Here is a 12,069-nt window from a genome sequence, read left to right on the forward strand (position 1 = left end):
AAGACATTTTTCAAAAATAAATTTTTACTTGAATTAATTTAACCAAACCAAATGGAATCGTATTGCAATGGTTTGATTCTAATTTCATATCAAAACCGGAAAATTTTAAAATTGAAACCATATAAATAGTTAATTTCGATCCAACAGACATTTATTCGAGATACATGAATGTAAAAATAGATGTTTGATATAATCAAAATCAAAATCAAAATCAAAATGAAAATAAAAGTTACCTTGGATTCTATACGGTGAGCAAAATCCTCTTTTCTTCACAGCGTGGGTTGGATGGAGACAAGAGTTAATTAAGAGGCGTCGTCTGATGCTTAAGTCAATGTTTCGGGCAATACTTAGAGTGAAAATTACTAATGCTGATTTAGAGATATTTATAGATATGGGAAGGACATGTTGCCTTGTAAGATAAAGTCTTTAATTAGGAAGGTTTCTTCATATAGATGATTTGTTATGTAGCTATCCGCATGGGATCTTAAGGGATTCGGATACATCCGGAGATTTCCTAAATTCTTCATGATTTTTGTAGATTTGTAGGCGTATTCCATATTTGTAGGGATCTTCGCAAATTTCATAAACTTAGTGGCACTTGTCTCTCATAGTTCATGTCAGTCTTGTCCGTATTTATGTATCTGATATTAATAATTTCCGAATTCAACTTGAACAGCCAGCCCGTATTTATTTAACTGTCCTTCGTCCACATTATTATTTACCATGATTCTAATAAATTTAAGTAAGGAAAGTATATGAGAATGCCTTTGTTTTCCAAGTACGGATGAATATGTAAGAAAGAAAAGAAAAGTGAATCATAGGACATAACCGAAACATATGAAAAGTGGCTGGTGTTGGCCGAGGATTTCAGTGCATGGACTAGGTAAATTTTTTATGACTTGGAGGCCCAACTAGTCATACATTTTTGAATTGCAAATTAAAATCATCATCTTTTTGGGTCGAATTATGTTGTATTGTGTTTGATCCACGCAGTTTGGTTTGATTTTACAGTTTAAGTCAGTTTGGTTCGATTTCAAAACTTTTGAATCCACCCCATTATTTTAAAGGTTGATATGGTGAAATGAGTCATATTCCTCTTTCTGGGGTAATAGTTAATCTAATTCAGTTCTGTAGCTAATTTTTTGCGTCAGAATAAGGAGAAGAAACCAGAAGGAAACATGGAGGAAGAGGAGCGGAAGATCGATAAAAAAAATATAACAACAGATTAGTAAACGTGGAAAAGAAAGAAGAGAAATGAGCCTGCGGCGGCCTTCTTTGCCTTTGACACTACTGTCAACTAATCGTGTTTGAAAGAATGAGCCGAGTTCGACTCCAACTCCGCCGAGCTCGACTCAATCAGCAACTTGATTACTAAACTATATTGACGGAGCAGTCGATCGATAAACTCAAACTACACTTGCAGGGGATCAAAGCTCGAAGTTTTTTACTCTTGCTGGAAATGACTCAGATGGAAATTTACATTGTGTATGTAAACAATCAAAGACAATGACTCGAGATGGAGGAGATAAACCACCACTGAAACTCAACTGTCTGGCATATACTTTAACAAGGGCTCAATTAGCTGAAGCTTTTCTGTCAAATTTTAACTGCAGCGCAGATTTCGAGGTAAATTGTTTCTCCCGACGCTGCTAAATACTTGATCAATATATGCTGAATTAGTAGAGCTTGCTTCAGCTACGCATTGAGGGGTAGAATCTGTGACAGCACATATCACAAATGATTGCGGAATGCATTCTTCATGGCTAGGTGAATGTGTTTATAAGAGAGGGTAAACAACCAATGATTCTGAAGGATAACAAAATGAAGGAAGAAGATGATGATAAGAGGATGACATCAGGAAAACCGATGGTTGGCCGGCCAAGTATCACAAGGGAGTACACTTGCTACCTTAAAATATTGTTCTGTCGTGTGATCTATCATTGTCATTTGGGTTTGGGTGCATTCATGGGTCAATAATTTGTACTGGCAATCGGCATTTTTTGATTCACCGAAATTAATTAAGTAAACATCAGAGTTTCAGTAAGTTTGATAAACTAGGAACTATGAGAGCAGAACATCTTCGGGATCAGAATATTAACATGAATAGTGAGATGGGTGAATAGGAAGGAGAAACTATTAAGACCCAAAAAAGTGCATGTCAAAACATATTTTTTCTAATGTTCCCTCTAATGGCTGTTCACAAAGTAAACATGACTAATAAGCCTGGCAAATCTCTGTCGATTATATCAATTACAGTAAAAGATGAAAACTGATGTCCATTTAACAGAAATTTTTACCTCTGTATGGATTTGTAAAGCACCACGGTCACATATTTGGAAAGGAATCTAGTTGTAGAACCAAGTGCTACCACCGATGGCCGGCTTCTGTCTCTGTGCATATAAAGATGATTCAGCACCACATGCTGAGGCCTCGAATAAGGAGGTGGAATTTCCAACTGTGGGGATGGAGCGTTGAGCAAAGTCAGATTTAGATGGGGAGGAACCAATGGAGGTTCCTTCGCAAAATCCTCTTGACCAAGTTGAGCGTTGTTGTAGCTGGCATCTGGGGATTGAGGCAGTTCGAAACCAGAAATGCTATCGATATCTTCTGGGACATAATCCTGCAGCACATTGGAGATTCCATATAAACAAACCAAGGCAATCCACATAAATTGATAAAATTAAGCATAAACACAAGATGATGCGATGATTGAAGATTATCGTTGAGTTAGGCGGTATGTCATGGAAAGCATCTGTTTTGAAGAAACTACAGGAAATAATTTATTTCATATTTCAGAAATTTATTCAGCATTAACATCGTTACAAAACCCCAAAACAAAAGAGCAAATTCAAAATATCTTGGGGGGGGAGCCGTGGGAAGGGGGCCAGATCTCTTGCAGTATTAAAAAATGGTATAATATCCCAGTGACTAGAATTTTCCTAAATTCTTTTGTGCTAGCCACCACACACTCCTCTTCTGCGTGACCAAGGACAGAGAGAAAAGAAATGCTCTACATCCATGTGAAGGTGAGTATCATTGTCACAGAGATGCGGAAACACAAATTTACAAATTGCGCTTCATTTTAAGCAGTGTTCCTAGTATTTACAAGTTACCATGGTGGGGTTCCTCCAGATTATCAATTAGATTCTCCACCAACTCTGAACTTCCATTAGACAGACACTAGTTAAATACGCATGCCTCAATTTGTACTTGACAGATTACGGTGAATTAAGCATGCAGTCCCATTAGATAACCCACCAAGTGAAGCATGCTCAAATTAACATGATATTCCATTTGTGGGTAGAATTTCCTGTAGCTTTGGAAGTTGGAACAGTCTCAAACTTGAAATTAGATGTATGAAGCAAATACATGATATAAAAATGATACGAAATCAGTGACTGTAAACTAGACTTCATTTTTACCATCATCTCTTGAGGAAATGACCGGGTCAAGGTATAGATCAGATTCTGAGGTGCATTCTAACCATAGCCAGGTTTTCATGCCCCAAATAAAAAATGCTACACTCTTCACCAAAGGGAAAGGAACTGCTAGTTAGGAAATGAGTAAAATATATTTAAAAAACTTTCAATTCTAAGCACAAAGCGCCATCATATACTCCTTTAAAATATATACAGTCAATTGTTCAATTTTCGTGCTTGGATTGACAAAAGGTTATATGGTTTTGGTAACCTATTATGGGCGGAAGAGGCTAACACGTGTAATAAAGCAACTGAAGGAAGAGGGTAATCCAACAGTTCAGCCATCAATGTCTATCTTTGTAGAGCTCATTCACATTGGATGCCAAAAGTATTCACAAGTCAGTCATCAGTGATACCTAAGACGTGTTCATGGAAGAAGTCTATGCATTTTTTAATCTAACGTCTTTCCCATAAATTATGTAGTTCTTGTGAAAGTAAAAAGTTTCCAACGCCTGCGTCAATAAAAGAAAACAGTAGTTACCTGCAAATCTAAAGTGTTATAGGCATTCCCAGATTCATCCTGATCACATGGCAGTTCCGGGGAATACCTACATTGCCCATCAACAATGAACCTGTACTGATAAAATCCTGAAGGAAGTACTTTCATTATGGTGAAATCTTTCCCCGATCTCTGCAATGGCTCCCTGAATAAAGACCAAGGATTCAGAATTTGTTTAAGATATTAAAGATCTAGTTAATAATGCATATGCAAGACAATAAATTAACCTGGTTTTCCAATCATTCCATGACCCCTCCACAGCAACTTCCTTGCCTCCATAGCTCCACATAATCATAGTCGGAATTCCATGATCGTTATTCATGTCTTCGTACACTGAGCTAGTTTGCATCCATGAAGGATTTGGGATTTGCAACTCATCAGGTCTCTGCAAAGGAACCACTGGCATCTGAAATTACAGATAAGACATATCTCTTTAAGGTAGACATCGTGCAGTTAAATTGAACAGCTGCACACCGCATAGTTTCATTTATAAACCAGCATTCTTGGCTGGGTGAAATATGTGGAGTCGCGTCGAATAAGGAAAACAAATACAGAGATTTCTTTGCCATAGCGAGAACCAACACAGACTGAAAATATCATGAACAGTAGTTGCAAGTTTGGGACAGAATTGTATGCAACCATTAATTGATGGATGTAAATTCATACGGGATAGTTACTTTCAAACAAAAAAAAACAACTGATTGAAAGGACATCCAGTTATTCACTTAATCTTTCTTCCAAATTCTGTGCACAAAACAACGACCTATCGTGATTAAGGACCTTTAACATTAAAGAACCTTAATAGCCGACTATTATTTTCCATCAAATTTCAATGAACACACAGCGCCTATCAAAATAAAAAATAATAATAATCCAACACTACAAATCTGAAGAAATTATTCACCCAAGATGGAAAAGATATATAAATTCTAACCATCAAAGACTGCAGATCTAAGCTAGTATTTGAGGCTGAAGGAAATCACCAACACACCACACAACATAGCCAACGAGATAAAATTTCTAACTATTTCTCAAAATCACAGATTTTGCTCGATTCAAACACAAGATCCAATCTTTATACTCCGCAGAGCAAATAGGAACAAGTTTTCGTAACTCAGAGATAACAAGAAACATAAAGGTTTCTTTTTTCGTTAATAATCCATGAGAAAATACGGACCTGCGGTCTAAACATCAGGGGAGATTGTGAAGCCCTAGGACTTGGTGGGGGGGACTGCCCCATTAACTCACCAACATGCCCACCAAATTGATCCCCCATGCTAACCTGCGCACCACCACCAACCTCATCCTCAACCTCGGATGGGCCGTCACTTCCACCCTCTTCCCTTCCATTAGCATTCCCCATTACGCTATCCTTCTTGTTGCAAAAACACAACAGAAGAACACGAACTCCCCCCGACAAGAATCTATGTTCACGGATACCAGTTCAACAGAATCCCAGTACAAAACATGCCGAAGAGAAGGAAAGCGAGAAAGAAGGCAAGCAGAAAGGGTGGGTAGGCTAGATTTAATTGATGAATCTCCCTGATTAATTACTGGAATCTTGGTGGTACGAAATAGTATTTTGTTTGATTGTTGATCACAAGAAAGTGGAGGAAGGGTTGTGATATCATATCATCTCTTTTTCTCCTGTAATCTAATCATGTATTCTAGTGTAATGAATCTTGTCCTGTGAGTTCGGAGATGTGTTACGTTGTTAAGTATTGGGTTTGCCCATTTGTTAAAATTAAATAATTATTGTGATGATGAAAGTAAAGAGAGTGGGGCGAGTGGTGAGGAAGAGAAGGGCCCCAACCGGTGTGACCGTGTGGGTTTAATGGGGGATGCAGGTCACACCATTCCATCTCCCTCTCCTTTCATCACAAGTAGTATGGACTATGGACAGTTTCTTTCAAAAAAAATTTGGAAGATTCAGAGTTGTAATCAGAGTTTTTTCGAATTAATATTTCGTTTCAAACTTGAGATGATGATGTCAAATGAACGTAAGCCATTGATATAGTATAATCGAGTCTTAGGTTCAAAATCTCGTTTCAAATTTGGTATCTTAATATCAAATAGGGTGGCATGGACTTCTATCACAGTTTTTTTTCAAAATTTTATTTCAATAAATACGAAGTTCGCGAATGCTTTCAAAATTATTATATTAATTATGATTTCGATATGATGCTCACAATTCATGTTTACATGAGAAACGTACAATTTTGACATGTCAAATAGATAAATGACGTCTTTGCGGTGTCCACAAAGTCAATAAAAAATATTTTTTTTTTACCGTGATTGCCCTTGAATGGAGAAAATTGAGTGTTTGGATCGTAATTTGTTAGATATCAATTGAAGAAACAAGGTGTATATATATGTGTGTGTTTATATAAACTATTATATTAAGTTACACCATTTCTGTAAGAAACTTGAAGCTCAAGTTATTGAGATTTTCAAATAAATAAATTATCTATTTCTAACAACTTTCCTGATCTCTAAAATAATAAAAAAAAAATTGAGACCTGATAGAAATAGATCTTATGTTTTGTAGGCAATTTTTTAAAAAAACGATGAAATTAAGATGTGGAAAGTCATTTTGGAACAGGTTGAGCAATTCTTGGATTAAAAATTACTTGACCACTTGGATTGGAAAAAATAAAATTACGGTGTTATAGATGCTTGTACTTGTCAAGAAATAAAGGTGAATTTCTACAACTATCTTTGCTTTTGGCTATAGAATATGAAACAAACCTCATCAAGATCTTAAATAATTGAACCTACCCATCGATTTATCCACGGATATTGAATCGATCAAGCAATTTGATCTAAAAAAACCCGACTAAGTATATCGAAATAAGCGAGCTTTTGACTCAAATGACATGTTGTGCCTTAAACTGAGACATCTCGAGTTCGAGACTTACTTTCATCTCCATAATGTAAGCATCAAAGATACTTTTTTTCAAAAAATGTTAAGATACTTTTTTTTTCCTACTAAAATATCGAACCCCACCAAAATCAAGCAAAGTAAAGATGGAAGTGAAAATTTTGATTGTGAAATGGGTGGTTATATGTCTTTGTCACAATGAAAAGGCTACAAAAAAAGATTGACGGAATTGGGAGGCTAGGGAAAGGGAAAAAAAATGGAGTGGTGGGGGCCAAAAGAGCAAAAGTTTTCATTTATTTTGGGTCCGCAATTTAATCATCAAATACTGTTTGAAATTGCTTTTTTGTTGTTTTTCTATAGAGTACGATTAGGAGCTTGTAAATACTTGATAGCGTGTTTTGGCTTCTTACCCCGACCAACATTGTAACCCCATCACGATTATTGTTATTATCAAACTCGTATTAAGAGTTCATGTAGAATACAATTATAAAGGTTTTAGTAGGTCTCTACGGTCTCACGAATATTTGTCGACGGATCAACTCTACCAATATATACAATAAAAATAATATTCTTAACATAAAAATTAATATTTTTTCATGGATGACCCAAATAAGAGTTCCGTCTCACAAAATACGACCCGTGAGATAGTCTCACACAAGTTTTTGCCTAAAGGTTAATTTCATCCGCCATCTTTGAGGTTTGTCAAATTAAAAATAAAAATCCAACTATACTTGAATATCACGTATATCCACGTCTCTCGAACTTTATGAAAAGTAACAAATAAATGCAGCAGTGAAAATTGTTTCAGGCATGAATATTTGAGATTAGCAAATGGATGGCCATTTTCTTGGTTCCGAAAGAATCCTTGATTTCAAACTTGAGGGGGGAAAAAAGACTTTATCAAAAATATAGAGAATGAATCATAATACACAAGAATTACTATATCGATAGTTATTAAATGCACTGCATGAATTACTTCACGAGGTCAAATAAGACACATTCAAAGCATTTAATCGACTTTCAGAATTTCTTGAAATCATCCATCTGTGTAGCCAACCAATTATGTAATGATGCGTTTGGATCGAGCCAATTTCGAGTCAAACCATTTCTATTTCACGTTTCAAATCCTTTGTGCTTATTTGGATGTTTTGTGGGTACATTCAAAGCATTATACTGGATTTAAGTCCACCCAAATGGAAATAATTTGAGCTCTATCTATCAAATCTTTCTGGTAAATATAAATTATTCTGCTCAAACACAACCTTACTTCTTCCGACGACTTGCATTCGACACTAGATTCAGCTTCTGAGTTGCACTTTAGTACAATGAATACATTTATGCACGGAAATATATATATATAAACTTTACCATGCCGCAGGACTGAATTTTTCGTTGCAGTCCAAAGGCCCTCTTACAAATTTGACTAAACTATCTGTTGAACGAATTAGATATATAGCTGTCGAGTCCTGATATCATAAAATTTTGAGGTCATACCTGTTTAAGTACAAGCAGCCCTTACTATCAGAAAATCCCGTTGTCGTAGGCACAGGAGAAAATCCAGAGTATCCTTCGTCGCCCTTTTCTTTCTTTTGTCGGCATATATCAGCAATGTACCTAAGAAGCTCGTGTTTCTGAACAAATGGTTGAGCTGTGTATTCTTCGTATGGCATCCACTGGAACATGTTAAAGAGATTATAAGAACAGTATATTTTAATGGTTTCTAGTATAACTGAATGGTTTCTTGGATGATGACAACTCAAAGAAAACCTGTGCTGCCTCTATTTCTGCTTCCTGCGGCTGGATTTCAAATGAGAGTGCTTGCATCATGCAAACGAAGAAAAGATCTGATTTCCCAAAAAATGATTTGTGGCTCTGTCTGGGGGATCATAGAATAAAATTTACAAGATAAAGCAACACAACACAAAATAGAAAATATTCAAGAATACAGAAGAGGAAGTTTAGACACACAAGTGATTACAGCAACAAGCACAGTATCAAATTATAAATTTTTTTGGCATGGGGATGTTTAAAATAAAATGTGGCCTATATGTAAAATTCATCATAGAGTGGTACAAATTTTGAGCAAAGATGTACCTCAATGCTAGAATTTCAAGAAATTTTGAGTCAATCTGAAACAGGATAGGAGTGAAGAAGAGCATAGACAATTAGATGTATAAAGATTGGTCAAACATCACATTTTAAAAGATATAGGCCAATTTGTTCTTACTCCTGTTTCTTCTTTTACTTCTCTGACTGCAGCATCGCATATATCTTCACCCTGTGAACATAAGAAAGATTGATAATGTTTGTCGGGAGGTTTCATATTTAGTCATCTGTTTTAGAAAATGACAAACTGGACATCTGAACCTACCTCATCAACAACACCCGTTGGGAATTTCCACACCCCTGATCCCCGAAATCTGCCATTCTTTTCCTGAACAACTAGAACCTGTATAGGATTGCAATTAAGTGTGAAAAGAGTGTATATATTTTGTTTCATGTTGCATGGGTAGAATTGTGTGTGTAGATTAAAAGAGGGTGAGTCTAGAACAGCAAAACCTATTTCATTCATGCAATCTGATATTTCATATGTGATGAAAGGCCAACATCATAGATCCAGTTTTTCCATTTTCTGGGTTCTGTTCATATAAGTTGAACGAAGTCCCTTGATGCCGATACTTGGGTTCCAGAGATTTAAGAAAAGAGACCTTTTTTACCACTCAAGCAGCAGCAACAAATGCTTTTTGTACAACAAATAATCAATGTACACCACGACCCACAAGCATAAGCCATGATAAAAGGATTTGTTCACGGGACAAAGGGAAAAAATGAAAAATCAGCACCACTAGCTACTCATATAAGCGGCACCATGTAACCCCCTCAGGTATTAAGTCTTGGATTTCCTTCTTACAAATTTCTATTTGTCATCCTCGGAGCAAAGAGGAAATTTTCTTCAGATTTAGTCATATGTTTGAATGAATCAAGTAAAATCTGATTTTTAAAAAAATTATTATCTTTGCTTCAAGCTAAGTGACAACTCCCTAAGACACATGCACTTTCTGATTCAAAAAATGCACGTTAATACTTTCAAAAGATTTAACCGGTGTGCAAAAAAGTTGTAATGATATAATATCATGTCAAAGCAAAATTATTATAGTAAAAAATTCATTATCTTTGCTTCAAGCTAATTGACAATTCCTAATACACATGCACCTTTCTGATTCAAAAAATGCAAGTTAATACATTCAAGAGATGTAAATGGTGTGCCAAAAAAGTTGAAATGATATCATGCGTCGAAGCAAAATCATTATAGTAACATTATATTATGGCGTACTTCATTCTTTTCATTCAATACAAATGCACCAATACCCACTCGATGTGTGGCATTAGCTGGCAGAGTATTTGCACTACTAGGAAGCCAATGCACAAGCATCAAATATCTAGGTTCTGCATGGTGAAAATAGAATCCTTCCTGAAACACAAGATGTCAATGATAGCAAAGAATGGAAAAATTAATGAAGCGTTTTGTTAATTGAAAAAGAAAGAAAAATTATAACTATTACTACATAAGAACTTACCATTATAGCAGGCTCAACAAGATTAACAAGATCAATAGGCACTTTAATCCACACACCCCTTTTTCCCTGCAATATCATTCATTCAATCTCCGGGTGAAAATGAACTCTCCCTTTAAGTAAAATCTAACAAAACAACCTAAGAAAACAACCATCATCTCAAAATGGTTATATTTACTTAAGTCGTGCATGAGGCATCACGATCTCAGTACTGAATGGCTAACCAAAAAAGTAGCCTCACGTTCACCCAATCTATCCCCAAGGCAACCACTATCCTTTTTGAAGTCAATCCTGATTCCTGCGTCCCACTTCACTTTAACCTGCCAATCTCCCCCAAAATGCCACTCCAAACAACTTACAAATACAGGGCAAAAGAATAAAGAATTGAATTCAAGCCAGACTTGGGGAGAAGAAATATTTGCCAGGAACATATAATTATATGAGAAAGTTTTCAAAAATCTGAAGAACTTGATTTATAGTTGCATTTACTAACTTGATTCCACCGTCGCACATATCAGTGTTCTCTTGGAGGTATCGACTAAACGCGTGCTCAAATTATTCGCATGCATATACCAGCAAAAATAGCACGTGGGACTATAATTTTATCAGGTTCTACAGATGTTTATTTAAGTCCATAAATGAACAAAAAGGATTGAAATTCACATTAAAATCCTTCCTTCCTGAAAAACTTCATTATTCTACCACCGCAAAGAAACAAAGAAGCAACGCATTGGAAGTTTGTAATACAACATATCCACGCAAACATGTAGCTCTTCACTGAATACTCAAGTAACAAATCAATCAAAATTCCAAGCTTCGTCAAAAAAATTATAATAATTGAAGATTCAGTAATTTTGTTTCCATTTCTCAAACTCAGCAGCTCAGCACAAATATACCTCTTTTCTCCAATGGGAAAGCGAAGCTCTGAGTAAAGAAGCAAAAACACCGGGATCCATGGGCTCACTGGTCATTTCCACTATCACACCTCCATGATCATCGTTTTTCGCCTCCAAAATTCTCTCCACTTGCTTCTCAGATGAAACCCGTGACATGGAAGAACTCATTGAGGACCTGATACTCGAGAAAATTCCAAATATCAACCTGTTGGTTTTCCCTGAAACATTCAAATAAGCGCCCCGATATTTTCCTGATCCACGGATTAGACGGATTAACCAATCTTGGAATCGATAATTGTCAAATTCAATAATTATTAAAGGGTTTTGTCATTGGAACCTTGGGATCGAAGCGATGGATTCAGAGTGGACAAGGGGCGTTTCTTGGAGTTGAAAGACAGATTTTTTGAAGTGGTGACACTGAGAATGGAGGACCTGGACACAACCATAAGCCTGGTTACTATCATACTCCTCCCCGTAATTGGAAGTGACAAAATATCTGTGTTCCTCTGTACTATAACCTCATTTGTATTATATTATTATAAAATACGATATGGTTACCATAAATACAGTTTTAACAAAGAGGTGATTTTGTTGTGATGGTCTTCGAATTTTTACCTATTAAATAGGTCAATCTTATTGATATTCATAATAAAAAATAATATTTTATCATACAAATAATATTTTTTCATAGATGACTCAAATAAGAGATCCATCTCACAAAAAGTAATCACTATAATTT

The 12,069-nt window shown here is 35.9% G+C and overlaps 2 protein-coding genes across 3 annotated transcripts; both read right to left on the bottom strand.

Moving 5' to 3' along the window:
* Positions 1–2,116: 2,116 nt before the first annotated feature.
* LOC142542684 (SNF1-related protein kinase regulatory subunit beta-2-like) lies at positions 2,117–5,704 on the bottom strand. The gene is made up of 4 exons (XM_075649450.1): positions 5,156–5,704; positions 4,206–4,384; positions 3,961–4,123; positions 2,117–2,620 (listed from the first exon to the last, which is right to left on the bottom strand). Exons 1-4 carry the CDS (start codon positions 5,339–5,341, stop codon positions 2,294–2,296), a joined length of 855 nt encoding a protein of 284 aa, XP_075505565.1. The 5' UTR covers positions 5,342–5,704; the 3' UTR covers positions 2,117–2,293.
* A 2,380-nt stretch (positions 5,705–8,084) lies between these two features.
* LOC142542686 (nudix hydrolase 2-like) lies at positions 8,085–11,824 on the bottom strand. 2 transcript variants are annotated; one of them, XM_075649451.1, is made up of 9 exons: positions 11,668–11,824; positions 11,331–11,581; positions 10,438–10,503; positions 10,194–10,331; positions 9,231–9,308; positions 9,087–9,137; positions 8,954–8,988; positions 8,627–8,735; positions 8,085–8,532 (listed from the first exon to the last, which is right to left on the bottom strand). In XM_075649451.1, exons 1-9 carry the CDS (start codon positions 11,792–11,794, stop codon positions 8,332–8,334), a joined length of 1,056 nt encoding a protein of 351 aa, XP_075505566.1. In that variant the 5' UTR covers positions 11,795–11,824; the 3' UTR covers positions 8,085–8,331. The 2 variants fall into 2 exon arrangements, with proteins under 2 accessions (XP_075505566.1, XP_075505567.1); XM_075649452.1 differs by having other exon boundaries at positions 10,233–10,331; positions 11,668–11,823.
* Between the last annotated feature and the right edge of the window lie 245 nt (positions 11,825–12,069).

This window comes from Primulina tabacum, chromosome 4, assembly GCF_025594145.1.
Source record: "Primulina tabacum isolate GXHZ01 chromosome 4, ASM2559414v2, whole genome shotgun sequence".
Classification (NCBI taxonomy): Eukaryota; Viridiplantae; Streptophyta; class Magnoliopsida; order Lamiales; family Gesneriaceae; genus Primulina; species Primulina tabacum.

What these genes read in the sequence shown, in the direction of transcription:
- LOC142542684 (XM_075649450.1), bottom strand. Translation starts at nt 5,341, where the DNA reads ATGGGGAATGCTAATGGAAGGGAAGAGGGTGGAAGTGACGGCCCATCC. An exon ending in CCCTGATGTTTAGACCGCAG is followed by an intron (nt 4,385 to 5,155) that starts GTCCGTATTTTC and finishes CTGTAATTTCAG; the next exon opens with ATGCCAGTGGTTCCTTTGCA. An exon ending in TGGAATGATTGGAAAACCAG is followed by an intron (nt 4,124 to 4,205) that starts GTTAATTTATTG and finishes GTCTTTATTCAG; the next exon opens with GGAGCCATTGCAGAGATCGG.
- LOC142542686 (XM_075649451.1), bottom strand. Translation starts at nt 11,794, where the DNA reads ATGATAGTAACCAGGCTTATGGTTGTGTCCAGGTCCTCCATTCTCAGT. An exon ending in TTTCCCATTGGAGAAAAGAG is followed by an intron (nt 10,504 to 11,330) that starts GTATATTTGTGC and finishes ATGATATTGCAG; the next exon opens with GGAAAAAGGGGTGTGTGGAT. An exon ending in AAGTAAAAGAAGAAACAGGA is followed by an intron (nt 8,989 to 9,086) that starts GTAAGAACAAAT and finishes ATCCTGTTTCAG; the next exon opens with ATTGACTCAAAATTTCTTGA.